General features: G+C 40.9%; 1 protein-coding gene across 1 annotated transcript; it reads right to left on the reverse strand.

The window, feature by feature from the left end:
• Window positions 1-199: 199 nt before the first annotated feature.
• STOM (stomatin) lies at window positions 200-14,527 on the reverse strand. The gene is made up of 7 exons (XM_075170785.1): window positions 14,409-14,527; window positions 9,381-9,484; window positions 8,390-8,462; window positions 7,428-7,510; window positions 4,419-4,622; window positions 3,789-3,923; window positions 200-1,891 (listed from the first exon to the last, which is right to left on the reverse strand). Exons 1-7 carry the CDS (start codon window positions 14,455-14,457, stop codon window positions 1,697-1,699), a joined length of 843 nt encoding a protein of 280 aa, XP_075026886.1. The 5' UTR covers window positions 14,458-14,527; the 3' UTR covers window positions 200-1,696.
• Between the last annotated feature and the right edge of the window lie 393 nt (window positions 14,528-14,920).

A 14,920-nucleotide genomic window follows, 5' to 3' on the forward strand; every position in this document is an offset into this window, starting at 1 on the left:
TGTCAACAAGAATTCACAGGGGTGGCCATCTACAGCAGCAACTCATCTTCCCCAAGGATTAACAGTGCAGTTACTCTGTTTCCCACTTCAAGCGCGTGAGCATAGTAATGCTAATTATTACATCTTTGTTAACCGTATTTCCTCCCCCCGCCCCCAGCAAAAAGCTCAGCTTACATTAACTGAAGTACTGACAAACACATGCAGACGGGTATCTTGCTTTTATGATGCAGGGGAAAAAAAAAAGTTCACAGCAAACCGGCAGAAGAGAAACAGCGCCGATTGGCTCAGCCCTTACAGCACCTGGGCGTCTTCTCCAACAGTGACGAAGGCACAGCGACTTAAGGCACAGTTAACAGCCCTTGCCCTTACTAAAATACCTGTCAATACAGAAGTGACGGTAGCAGAAAGGTGATAAACAAGTTCGGAACTTTATGCTGGCCAGTGTGAGAAGGGCACTTATATCATTAATCTGGGCTTTTTGTTTTCATTGCCACCTCCCCAATAATTAAAGACCAGATGCCAAACTCAGTGATGCTGGCAGCCTAAAGAGCCGCCCCCCCCAGACCCTAAGTCTTCTCATTGTAATCTGTAATCACATCTGCTGAACAGGTACAAAATATGAATACAGTTTAACAGACTTACAGCTCAAGACTACACGAGCTGAAGATTACGTGCTTTTGGTATTAAGTATAAGCCCTTAATGTCACAATAAGTACTACAGGTCTGCTCAGAAGCAGCATCAACAGGTAAATCACTAATTTGTTAGAACCGATATATAAACAGTACAGCATCTTCTGTTAAACATCCCCACCGCCCGCTAATTACAGAGATCTTGCTTCCTAGAGAAGCAAGTTTTAGACCTGGATAAAATGCAGGAGTCAGCACTGTGGCTTTTTAAAATCATTTTTAAGAGAGACAGATAAAGGCAAACCCAACAACTTTTCAGTGCTTTAAAGAAGCATAGATCTATACAGGCACACCACCATAACAACAGAAGAGCCCAGCAGTGACTGCAAGCATATTGTATCCATAACTACAGCATGTTTATGCCATTTGTGTGGCAGAACAGAGATGGAAAGTTCCACTTCAGTAACATCGGCTAACAACTGTTTCTCATGAACAGGGGACTATTTTAGGGAGTATAAGCCTGATTTTCAGAAGTACCCAGCGTAGTATTCTCTCTCCTATGTCAACTTCCATTACTTTTCTTTGTGTAAGCTAGAGAACCAATCCACATGACAGCAATCAGATGACTTCATCACATATAGCTACACTCCCAAGAAAAGACAGTTAGGGCTATTCTGCTTCCCTTGCAGGGCTACAGACCCATTTATTAACAGGAATACTTCTCTTTCCAAATGTTGGATCATCTCATCTTCACCACAAATGGTTTTATATACTCTCTGAAAATGGGAGGTTATAGATTAAAGGTGTTCCATCCAGGATAGTATGGATACATGCTTTTTTAAGATCACAATCTGCTTGTACTCATTTTGAGAGCTTTTCAATTTCAGGTATTTTGACTGTCCATATTCACAAACATGACATATAAGTTTTATATACACACTTAGTATAACAAAAGAGGTTCCTCAGCAAATCCACTTTGCTAACACCACCATAAGCTATAATATACCGAGAATTCAGTGTTGCAAACATTCGCTGTAGCAAAAAAAACCACCCCAAACTCTCTCCTCCCCTAGCGATTTGCACCTATTATGCCCTGCAGCATATTTATGGGCAATGGGAAGACGATGGTGGAGTTCTTTTCCGCAGCAATGGTGTTCAAGGTCTGCAAATAACGAAGCTGAAGAGCAGCAGGGGACTCCGCAATAACCATCGATGCCTCTTTCAGGGCTCTGGAAGCATTCATTTCACCCTCAGCTGCAATTACCTGGGGAAGCAAAATGAATGAAATTGAATTCATTCTGGCACAGTAATAAACCAGAAGTCTGTAGGATGACTTCAGCCTGAAGTCATACACCGGACACTGCTCTCCACTTTGATCAGGTGACCTCCCCTTACCAGGTGCTTTCACCGGTTCTGCCTTTTCTCTCGCTCAGACATACGCTGCTCCTGCCTGCTTTCAAGGCCCTGTGTGTCTGTTTTCCTCCCATTCAGTATCAGGATGCCAGATCACAAAAGCTGGCACCGTGTCTTGAAAATGCAATGGGTGCAATTGTTCTGTTTTCAGAAACTTTTGTGCTTCTTTCAGCGCTGCCTCGCAAAACCAGAAGGCACTCCCCATATATATCTGAAAATACTTTTTACTTAAAGCTGTATTTTTTTGTCTCTACAAGGGTTGATGGGCGAATGGCATGTTTCTTACTGGGGAAATACCTTTTTATTCCCTCATTCTTTTTAATTATGGGCTCATTAGGGACAGATTTGTGGTCATGCATTTCTTTACAAGCAGGGCCCGTCTGCATCGGGACAATATAAATATTTTCTGAGTATTTGTAAAGGACGGCTGGATTGGAGGATGGCACTGTTTTAACAGGTAAGTTATTGGTGAGGCAATTTACGTGCGTGTCAGCACAGGCAAGTGCATGTTCCCCTACAGAGTTCTATTGCAAGGGCACAACATTCTTTTAAATGTCAGAATAAATAGTAATAAAAAAAATAATCACAAAGTAATTAAGCTTTAAAAAAATATGTAGAAGTTAATACTTGGAGCACTAATGTAGGCTCAAAGATCTTTTCCTAGGTGCACCACCAACTTCACATTCAATAATTCCTCGCTCCGAAGTCCAATGAAATTCAGTTTAGCATTTATTTCCCATGAAAATAAAAACCAAAATTTTAATTAGAACCTAAAGATAGGTTATAATGAAACTCCTAATTAATGGCGGATAGAAAAACCAGTCATATATATACATGCATAAAAATCACTCACACGTGTGTGTGTGTGTGAGATGAACAGCGTAAGACTAGATGCAATTTTCATGGCATTAGATGAACTCTAGTAATCCTCCCTTTGCCAAGACAAATTTTTAGTATTTGGAATGAAAGTTCCATTTTTCTAGGGGCAGGCAGCTCAACAGACCACTAATATCTACCAGAAACCCTCATCTATCAGCTTAGTCTACCAAAAAAAGTGTTTTTTTGGATAGCTAGGATTTTTGGTTTGTTTTTTAAAACAGAATCTACGGTTGTTATCTATGGAGGTCAAAATAAGTTTCCAAGACAGCACTAACAAACCAGAGGAGACAAACTGCAGGGCACAGAACGCTAAGGGAGAAAGCTAACCTGCTAGTCCTGGAAAGGACAGCTCCAACTGCCCCTGAGGATTTTCACTCCAAACTTCAATACTTAGTATCACCTTCTCCCACCTCAGAAGAGAATAAGATGTCATGACCAAACAGATCACTGGTCAGCTGAAGGGTGACACAACTAAGTATTACAGCTGCTTTACTTTTCCTATGAAGTAACAAACAGAAAACAAAGGACTTGCCTAGAATCAGGGCTAGTCAGGAAAAAGCTGGAAGTAAGTTTGGCTTCTAATTCACTGCAAGCTCCAGCTAATAACCTCAAAATTGTTCCGTTTATGATTTGTTCTTGGAGTGTGGTAAAAAATTGAGATTCTGCATTTTTGAAGGAAATCTCACCTGCATGATCCAGGATGAAATAGAGCAAGCACCCAGACACAAATCCACAAAAATCCTGCCCTGCACTCCTATTTGCTACAACGCAATCTGGCTGAGAATCTTCATCCTCTACATCACATTAAATTATTCATGAAGACAAAAAAAAATTAAAATAAATCCAAAGCCACATGTTGATGTCATTACCTTAGCTCTCGCCTCCCGGGCAGCTTCTGCTTCTGCAGCCATTGCTCTCTGCAGCTGGACAGGTAATTTCACATCCTTGATCTCCACACGTTCCACCTTAATGCCCCAATCATCTGTTGCCCCATCAAGTGTGACCTATGTCAGGACAATTAAGTTAAGCCATCTACCTGGCTGCAAACAAATGTCCAAATTTGAAGAATGACCAATAAACCCAATGAATTCTCTTACAATTCTTGGACTTAAGGGCTTTCTATTATGATTTGGTAACTATAAAAGCATAACTGTTTTAAACTAACAAAAAAACTCCAGAACTTGATTAATATATTGAAGGAATTCCGTGGCATAATTTCCTTCAACAGCAGCATATTGATACAACGATCCAGGGAAGCCCTCCTCTTCTGTATCTCTCATTCCCACTTGCTAGCCCCACTGGTCCATTATTGCTTTAGTCACTCACTTTTGTTGTATAGAATGCCATCCCAATAGCTCTTGATGGAGCTTTAGGCAAAGCCCTAAATTGAAACTTGGCTTATCACTTGGAAGGTAAAATAAATCCTGACCTGTAAGTTATCCATGGGATTGCTGCTTAACTGATTGTTTGATGGATTGCTTAGGTAAAGCTGCTCATACCTGCATGCTGTGTGCAATTTCTTCACGATCAGAGAGAATCTGAGAAAGGTTTTTGGTCCCCAGAACATTCCTCAAAGTAGTCTGTGCTAAAAGACGGGTGGCTGAGTCAGCATTTGTGATATTTGCTACAGCAAGGGTGGCATTCTGAACTCTGTAGTAAACCACTCCATCTACATTAACTGTCACAGAGTCCTTGGTCAAGATCTAAAAAGCAATGGGGAAAGCATATAATAATTAAGCATACATTTATTGAATATAATGATAATTATATATTTGTTTGACTAGACAGACTCCTAGTTTTTCCACGGTAGAGCAACCATCTTGAAAACAAAAGGTCTTATACACATATGCTATACGTGAACACGTCTATCTACAGATGCACAAACCTTCCAGTATAGCTCTGCGAAGTTAAGACTAAATATGGGATTAGAACACTTCTCACTGAAAAATAAATTCCGTTAGCTTTGCCATAATGTTATTTCTAACTCACTTCTTCAAATTCACAGAGGGATCTGCAATTCATACAAGTGACAAAAAAAAAAAAACAACCCACACAGAAATAATTTAGACCAAAATACATATGCTCTTTCACCTGAGAATCTTCAACCTGTTGTTCTGAAACTAGGAACGTATCATAACCGGGTAGGTCCGCTCCACTGTATTTCAGTGAGGCTTATAACAACAGATGTGCAAGAGGCTGACTGTACAGGAATGCAAGAGGTATGCGTAATGAAGGACTGAGGAAACAAAAGGCTCCAAGAACATTAGCACTCAAAGTCTTGTTTAAATGCAGAGATGGGGATATAGGACCACTACATTCAAAATGGGTTAAAGCGCTCCAGGTAAGAGCACATACTGGAGACATTTATGAGAGAGGCTCATTTCATGCTTCTGTAGAGAAAAAAGGCTAATAATGAGTATCACTGCAAACATAGAACACATTAGATTTTCGCTTGCATTTAACTTCAGTCACAACGCTATTGATTTAGCAAGACATAACTCCACAGGTGTGTCAGTTTATAAAACAAGGGCAAAACAGGCAACCTATTTAAAAAGCAGGTGAGGGAAGAGGGAGTGTATTTCAGCTGCACTTTCAAAGAAACATCACAAATGAGTTTTCCATACTGCAGGTGTGACCGTAGCTGAAGGCAGTTCTCAATTCCATAACATAGGAATGGCCAACACTAGAGACTCTAGCACAGCAGCGGCTCTGTAAGTCACTTTATAGAATTGCAGAAACTTTGTAAAAAAGGATGTCAGTGTATAATGAAGCTCAAAGAAACGGAGAGCCATGCCCATGAGATATTTTAGAAAAGACTGGAAGGTTTCACTGAAGAATGTCTAACTACCTTCAAAATTGGTCTTGCCTGTCCCAACACCCTGATGTATTTCAGCTGCATGGGTCTCAGCCTTACTTCAACATTTAATTAGAAATATCTCTGTTACTATCTAGCAGTTCATTGTCCTTCTTGGAGGTACTTCTGATTGAAATGCCACCTTGTGCTACTAAACAAGTATGTGGTGATTTCTAGACAAGTTGCAGAGGAAATCCAATTTGTGAACACCCTCAGAGCCAGATTCAAGTGATTTACTGAATTTAACACTTGTATGTTAAGCAAAAGATGTACTTGCAAAGATAAAGACAGATATTATTGAAGGTTTAGAAGAGGGTACACCAGAAAGAAGCGTTAATATTAATTAGATTTTAAAGTTAAGTTAAAAAGAGATTGAAATATGCCGCATGACCATGAGAAGAGGTGTCCTCATTCCGTATCAGACAATTACTATTACATTATTTGACACGAGAGGGGGATATGTGAGTTACTTAACCTTCAAGACTTACCTGCTCTATCCTTCCCCAAACTACCTATGTTAGCAGGCTTTTCATAATAGTGTAAGATAAACAAAGAATGAGTAGCATGCACAGAAATCATGTTGTACAAATAAAAATGTAGTTCTGCTTTTACCTAAAAACAAACCTAAATCCATAAGCATAATTTAATCAAGTCAAAAGAAAAACTGTAGAACTGATGGCTTCGCTAATGGCACATCAGCAGCTGCAAGCCCATTTTGCCTGCCAGTGATTAGGTTTCTACCAATTACCCTTTCGAATGTACCATGACAGTTGCCATTTGTCTAAATCTACAACTAATGATGAGCAACAAACAGACTAGCAAATATGACAGGAAACAGATGCACCAGACAGGTTGCGTCAAGCATCTTTGTCTTGCAAAATACACCAGATACATGAGGGATACAGTAATAATCATCAACATACAATTGTTCACTAACTTATTTTTAGAGGGCTAGTTGTTTTTTATTCTTTTGTTATCCATTGAGTTGGCACCACTGAGTTCAGCTAGCTTAATGCTGTGGAGAGATTCTGCTAAAAAATTAAGATGTCCAAGGAAAAACAGACGAGAAATAAAAGTAATTTTTGTGTTCTTTAGGACCTTCAGACTGAAAGACATCAGATGACATTGGGTGCGGTACACCTTCATAAGGTTCTTGCGCGTAGCAGGACACAAAAGCAACATGTACACAAAACCCACATAAGGGAGTGGACCATTACCCCGAGTTGCTATTAATAGCATTTGATGTATATAATGATTTCATCCCATTATTTTAGCTAGTTTATATATCTAGATAAATTGGCATCAGAAAGACCACTGCTGCTTCTGGAATCTTCCAGATTTCACAGAAACCATTAGAGAATGTTGCATGAAGTCCAGCAGTCTTCATTCCAAACCACTCCCATTCTAGCTTTTAGACAGTATTAAGTTATCTTATTTGGTCCTTAGAGGACAGCATAATTTGTTTTCTTTCAGCTATCTTCTCTTATTGAATGGTATTACTAAAGATATATGTATTCTTCACAATACATTAAACCTGCACAAGAAATCTACATTAAAACTACATGCTACCCAATACTGAGAGGGGAAAAGGAAAAAGAAAGTGCAAAAAATTCTGCAAGCACTTTAGCAGATACAAAGGCAAGTGCAAACTCACCTCTTGGGGAGGAATATCAAAAGAGATAGTCCTCATATCAACCTTGATGAAGCTGTCTGTGCAGGGCAGGACAAAAAACAAACCTGTACAAAAAAATTCATTCAAGAATATGTGAAAATGGGTCATTAAAACAGATGAAACGTGCTACTGAAATAAGCTTAAATCCAACCACTGTAGCTGTATAGCCCTCTTTGTAACGAGCTCAGCAGCATGTTTGTCTTATCCTACAAACCAGGATAAGACTTTCAAAAAAGTGTCCTGAGAAACTTCAATTTATTCAGGTCTAACTTATTTTGAGATCTTTAACATTGGGGAAAAAAACCCAGAACTGTTAACAGCTACTTTTGAACATTTGTCCCACATAGTTACTTGTGGGGCCTAATTCCAGCAGGCAGAAACGATCAACCTCTTTTTGTTCTGGTGGATCATCACTGTAATTCTTCAGCTTTGCAGCAATGTAGAAGTGTTGCAAAATCTGGATGAAAATGAAGGAAGAAGCTATTCCACCTTTCTGTCACTTTGAGCAACAGGAATAACAGCTGAAAACAACATTCAGATCTCATCAGAATTTCTAATATACACAGGAATCTTTCCAAAACTATCAAATAATTTAATTGCTTCTATTTTATTTGAAGAACATCGACACTTTCAGACCATTTAGGTTTTAAATGACATACTAAATTTCTTTTTTAAAATGGCACATTTGATGCCATTATTCCTCCCTTTACATTCTGTGCTTCTGATTCTACCTGAAGACCATGCGTTAACTAAGGAGATCTGGGTAAGGCTCGCAGATAATTAGTTTACTGTCTTCTCCATATGAAGTAACTTTATATCCTCTTACCGGAAGTTACAAATTCTTGAGAAATCCGTTCGCCAGTCTAATGCAATGTCTCTAGACAGCTATTATTTTGCCGATGACTTAATTAGAACAAATATTAAGAATGCTCTCCAGGACATACCTGGTCCCTTTGCTCCCCCTTTCAAGATGCGTCCAAGTCTGAATATGATGGCTCGCTCGTATTCCTTTACAATCTGTAATAAATAGTTGGATGTCATGCAAGGGTTTCCAGAAGCCATGTGATGGATTCCAAACTATGTATACATACTCTAAGACGGTCTTAAGTCTCAAATGTAACATACATTACATTTCATTTCTATATTGGCTGCTTTTCAGAATTTTAGCCTAAACTTTATTGTTAAAAAGCAAACAGCAAAAGGAACAATCAGGACAATATTCCACAAGAAATATTCTTCAGACTGTGGCACCATCTATCAACAGCTGAAGCAACAGCACGTCATCTGGGCAGGACCGCACACTGAAAGTGGCCATCAGGAATATCCTGGCAACAACAAAACAAAGCGCAGTATATGTGAACCAGCAGAGATTTTTCCAGCTCTAATTCTGATGCGGTATATTAGCCAAAACAAAGCAGGAGTTATTTCCTCCGGTCTGGAAACTGAAAACATCAAGCTCGAAGTGATCACGGATGACGCATTCTCTAAGAATCTGTAACATACAGCCACATTTATGTACATACTTATATTTATATTTACATACTTCATATTTACACACATACATATATAGGGAGAGGTCTCCTTAAAAAAAAAAAATTAAAATATCAGTCCTCCAAGAGTAATTATGCGTTCTTGCAATTATTCTGATCTTCCAAACTAGCTTATATACTAATGACAACTGGGTAGACGTAGTAAAGATATCAATGCAAAAGCCGTTTTGACTAAATCCTGTAATCGCACTCTTCTTTTTGATTTGAAGATTAATGCACTGAAATGTTGGGATCTGCTACCTACTGTCTGTTACAGTTCAAGAAATGATAGAGTTAGATTAATTTGTGTTTAAAACAAATAAATAAAATAGAGAACAGTAATAACCACTAGGAAGCATCTGCATTGCTTAAAGTTTTAATCTAACTTAGCAGTGAACAATTTTACCTTTACGCACATCCAGATTGATATAGGAAATGTAATAATAGTGAAAAAAAGTGAAATGATCACCAGGATCCATCCACACAAACCAAGCCCAGTATCAGTGTCATCTGCAAGAAAAGAGCAGAAATTTTCAGATTTTTAAAATCAAGAGTGCCTGTTAAAGAAAGGGCCTACAATTGGATATTTATGTTGAATATTCCTTGAGATAAGCCACTGTTCGCAATACTCCTCTGGCCAAACTCATTAGGTTTAGATCAGAAGTTAAATTAAAAGCAAAATTCTGCTTTCATTTTCACAAGTCTCTAGAAGTTGCACAAGATAGCTGAGGGCAGAATGCAGTCCAAGTAACTTTTATACAGAATTAAGTATGCTAACATTTAAGTATAGGCTCTCAGATGCCTCTCTCTTCCCCAATTTTCTCTAGCAGAATCACCAACAGTAGCAGTAGAAATCCTGTTCTTTTATTGTCTAAGGAAGTCAGAGCAACCTTGCTTAATGAGCAAAATGCAAATCCCCATGGCCTATCAACTCTAGTGATAGGACATTTAGAATTTGGTTTATGTTCCAGCTGTCATAAGTGCAGATCTAAGAAAACCACCATTCTCAGAACTATTGTATCTAGGAAGAAGGATAAGATGCAGTGCAAGATTAGCTGGACATGAAATAAAGTCTCTATAAAGCATTTCTTGGCCAAAGACTCCTTATGCTTAGAAAACAGACGTGACAGTTCTCTGTCATGAAATGACACCAACTGAAGGTATTTCCAGAATCCGCAAATAACAAGAGCTAGTGGTTTCAAAGACTACACAGCTAAAAAAAGCAATGCACCGTGACAAAACGTGGACGTGCTGGGAAGCATTCATAAAGCTACAGGAAGTTTCTTATCCTGCCAGCTAAGACTCCTAACAGGCTGCCAGGAGCCCACTGCCAAGTGGGGATATCCCAGGATGAAACCAAGCACTCACAACCATCACATTCCTACTGTGGAGATACTGAAATTCATCTTTCTCACTCCATCCTTTAAAAAGCCAAGAATTAGAAATGCCAAGAAGCACCCACAAAACTTAGAAAAACAAAATTCTCACATTTACATGAGAGAATGTTGCTTCAGGACCACACTTCCCGATTTTGCTGAACTGTAAATACCCCCTTACAGTGCTGCAAATATGCAAACGTTATCCTAACTTGATCAGTGCCACAAATACTGGCCAGTTATAAGAAATAAGTCTCCGAGTCTCCACCCTAACAGTTATTTTAAGTAGAGCCCATTTTATTAGAAAGCAAAGTCTTGATTTTGAAAAACATCCACTGATTTTAACAACTCCAGATACATGAGTAAGCATTTTATTGTGCCAACACAATAAAATGAACTCACCATTAGCAGTGATGCCTTGGATAAAGAGGGAAGTGAGACAGATCAGTCATTAGATATCACTAACCTTGAAAGTGAGTAATAGCACATAATAGTATATACTTTGCAAATCTAGATCCACAATATTTGACTAAAGTCATAGAAGTCAGCAAAATAACTGGGAACCAATACTGAAGTCTCCAGTCCTCTTTTTCACTGATTGTGGGTCTTAGAGCTGCTCTTAGCCTTTCAAATAAGATGGAATATGGAGGTGGTGGAGAATAGCAAGTTTTTGTCTCATGCAGTATCTTGAACTTTATGAAGTCTCTTAAAGCTTCTGAAGCCAATTGGCTATCTTACCTATAATTTGTATCCCTGCCACACGCCAGTATAACAACCCTCAAGGACGTGTCATACCATGTGTCATTTTAAAGTTCCTCTATGGAAAGTTATCTAAAGATATTCCCCCACAGGTTTATTATTACATAGTGGAAATACCAGATTAAAGGAGTAATTTTCAGGCCTTCTGTGAAAGTCAAGGATATGCATTACCTACACATATTGGTAATAAGCAACTGTCAGCATAAGCAACATCTGTAAACTCATTAGTGAAGGGAACATTAGCTTTGATTTAGCAACAAGGTATTAGTCAGCCTAAAACCATAAAAAGTATTCACAATCTACACTGCTAGGGAGGAAAAGTCTCCCTCTCTCTTTTACTTAATAACTTTTATAAACCTAAAAGAGCTGAGGATCCTGCTTCAGTTCTACGCCACAGTTTAACATCAAGTCTTCACCACCAACCACCTACCTGCTCTTACCAGAACGACAGCATGGAAAAAAAATGATCCATTTGCTTTCCCGTTGAACATGAAGGTAGAAGACAAAACTCAAATAATGTAGAATTTCAAGATTGAGTAAGCGCACACTTTACTTAGCAACAATGACTGTCCCATCCCATTGTAGATTTCACAATACAAAAAGCGAGAGAGCTGCTGTCTCGTGAAAAACTGTATGAAATACAAGCAACATGACTGGCACCTGTGGAATGAGCTTTCTTATTGCAATTTTTGAACATCTCATTCACGGGACTTGGATAACTTCATCAATGGGCCATTCTTGCCAGATCTCTCAGACAGGCTCATTGATACTGGATTCTAAAGAGCAGCTAGTTCAACAGCACTGAAATGAGACTGACGGAGATGGTGCAGGTGTAACACACAGCCTCAGCTGCACATCTCGCAGATGATGCATATCCCTGCCCACCCAACGTGCTGAAAAAAAAAAAGATTTTTACATCACACTAAGTGCTGGCTACAGCTTACCGCCTCCTAGCCCTCCTTCACCCATCGCATATGTGAACCTTTTAACAGAGACAAAATACGGGTTTGTTTTTGGCAGGCCGTCTCAAAGAACAACTAAAAGAGATATTCTTTTCACTAAGTCCCTACAAAACAACTAGAGAACTACTGAAAACAGACTTTCAGCATATTTTGTGATCCAGAGGCAAAGCAAGAATAAAAAGTTTGTCTTTTATTTCTTAGCTGCATCTGTGGCATTCAAGATTAGCTAAACAGAACGAGTAAGAAATAAGGAAAAATGGTTTTGAAGTGAGAGTTCTGCCTGGGAACTCTAGAGAACTGGGTTTTGCTTCTCCCGAAGTCAGACTCCCCATGCAACATTTCTAATACTATTATATAGTCAAACTCAAAAAGGAGAAATGTAATTTACTCCTCCCAAAGAAAAAAAAAACCTCAACAAAACCAAAACCTTGCTCATACAACAGATACATCATCATTAACAATAATTGCTGGGGATATGTATTTAAATATTAATATAGTGTAACATAGGCAGCTGCTGAAAAAGCAATGAGAAAAACAATGTAATGGCTTCAAAAAACCAGCAAAAACTCAGATGATGTTAAAAACACACAAAGTACACTGCATTTGCTCCACTGCTATTGCTGTTGGGAGCTGTCCCTCATTTTAAAGGCGCTATGACTTGCAGAGACAAGGCCTAGAAAATACAATCATGAAAGAAAAAGACAAATTGTTGATCGTATTAGAGCTGTTACTATTAATCATAGAACTGTTATTAATCATAGGAATAATTTATATTAAGAAATAATATTCTTTAATGATGAAAACATCGACTCCATTTCAACTATTCTCTGTTGGCCGCGAAAAGATGCTCAAAGCCCTACTTAACGCCTTTCATGCTGCTCCATCAAATCCAAGACAGTCTGCGAATGACTGAAGGATGTTATGACAGTTATTCAACAGTTTTCTAATTAGCAAACAATCAGGAATAATACGGACTACTACTTTCAGTGAGAACTAATTGTCTTTTCAGATGCTTCTCAAAGCATTTCACATGGGAAATAGCCAAAATTATGTCTAATGCCATTTACTCTGTAGATACTTTATTATGACAAAAATAATTGGTAGCCATCTTTAGCCTCCAAAACAAGACATCGCACAGTAACTGCAGAAGAAACAACCTCACTAGCACGTAAAGTGGAAGGCTTGCCGAGTCCCAGGCAAGGTTAGCATCAGAGTGACCACTGTTAGGTATTCATAACCAACATACTTACAGAATGAAATGTAGATCCTCTCCAAGGATACAAGAACTAGCATGTGCTATTTGGCATGGGGCCCAAATAGATCTACAGTTATTTATACAACAACTCAGACTGCTTTATATACAAAGGCTTTGGCTAGGTAATCTTATAAATACATTTCTCCAGTTGCAAATGACAAAACCATAAAATAAATCATGACTTTTCTGTAGTCTGTTTCTGAACAAGTGCAGGTAACAGGAAAACGCTCCAGCTTCCAGGGACAGAAACTGTTAGTTTTGTTATTTTAGTGCATCATCTCCAAAACATCCTGACCCAGGTTACGCTCACACCCACTAACTGAAAGGCCAAAACCTAGAATAACGATACCAAGAAGTAAAAATTAACTAGTGCTTCATTGCCCCGCTTGAGGAAATGTAACCGACTTTCACCACTTGCTCCACTCACACCTGTCTAACATTTTGCTCAAGTGAAAAACGGTGTAAACAACCAGTCCCCAAATTCTTTTTGTTTTCATTTAACCGGCGCAGCGCCTCAGGGATTACTTCTGCTGACTCTGCTCTTAATTATTTGTTTAGCTTTCCCCTTAGTGACCCGAATTACCGTTCAGGAAAACAAAACACACAACCCCCCCTCAAACTACGCAATGGGGACCAACTCTCAGCGATGTTCTTCCCCCTTCCCGTGCGCTATTTCTAAAGCGATGCGAAGCGGGGAACTGCCGCACTGTTGAGCCACACCACGTGCCGGGCTCCGTCCCGCCGCCGCTACCCGGGGAAGGCGCGGAGGGGCCGGCGGGGCCCGGCCTGCGCTGGGGCCCCAGGGAGGGGGGGCGGCGGCCTCAGCAAGGCCCGCGGAACCGCTGGGGGCTGAGGGAGGCTGCCCGGGGGGCGAGGCTGAACCGCTCCTCGCTCTTGCCGCGGCATTAACTTTGGTGAAGGATCTGCAAACTTTCCTCAGCGACTAAATAAAATAATAATTAAAACCGAAACAGAAAACCGGAGAGCGACAAGAAGGCGCCTCGGGCTCGGAGCCACCGGCTGAGGGGCCGTGCCCCCGCTGCCCCTTGGGGACAGCCCCTGCTCCCCCCTACCGCAGTTACCTTTCGCCCGCCGGGCCTTAGGCGCGAACCCCGCTTCGTGGTCTGCCATGGCCGCTGCCGCCGTCCCCTCAGTGCTGCCTCCGCCGAGCACCAGCCGCCCCGAGCCCCGCGCTCCCGCCCCGCCCTGTCCCGCGGGGCGGCCGCCGCGAGGGTGGGGCCGCGGCGCGTTGCGCGCTGCGTGCCCGTCCCCCCGCTCAGCGTCTCCCGCCGCCAGCTGAGGAGACGAGGCGGCCTGAGGGGGTGTCGAGGGGGCGGCCGTGGCGGTGGTCACCCGCCTCTCAGCGACAGGGCTCGGGTGGCAAGGGACGGGCAGCAGCTGGAAAACGGCCGCGGGAAGCAGGCAGGGAAGGGGCGTTAGTGAAGGCAGACGTGTTGGGCCGTCGGAGCGCTGCCCAGAGCGGTGCCTGGAGCGAGGCGGGAGGAGGGCAGCGGGAACTGGAGCGTGAGGAAGCCGGGGAAGGCGAGGGAATGAGAGCCGAGCGGGCCAGGCGGGCAGCGGAGCGCCTGAGGTA

This window comes from Calonectris borealis, chromosome 21, assembly GCF_964195595.1.
Source record: "Calonectris borealis chromosome 21, bCalBor7.hap1.2, whole genome shotgun sequence".
Lineage (NCBI taxonomy): Eukaryota > Metazoa > Chordata > Aves > Procellariiformes > Procellariidae > Calonectris > Calonectris borealis.

What these genes read in the sequence shown, in the direction of transcription:
- STOM (XM_075170785.1), bottom strand. Translation starts at nt 14,457, where the DNA reads ATGGCAGACCACGAAGCGGGGTTCGCGCCTAAGGCCCGGCGGGCGAAA. An exon ending in AAATTGCACACAGCATGCAG is followed by an intron (nt 3,924 to 4,418) that starts GTATGAGCAGCT and finishes GTCCTGACATAG; the next exon opens with GTCACACTTGATGGGGCAAC. An exon ending in CCCGGGAGGCGAGAGCTAAG is followed by an intron (nt 1,892 to 3,788) that starts GTAATGACATCA and finishes TTGCTTCCCCAG; the next exon opens with GTAATTGCAGCTGAGGGTGA.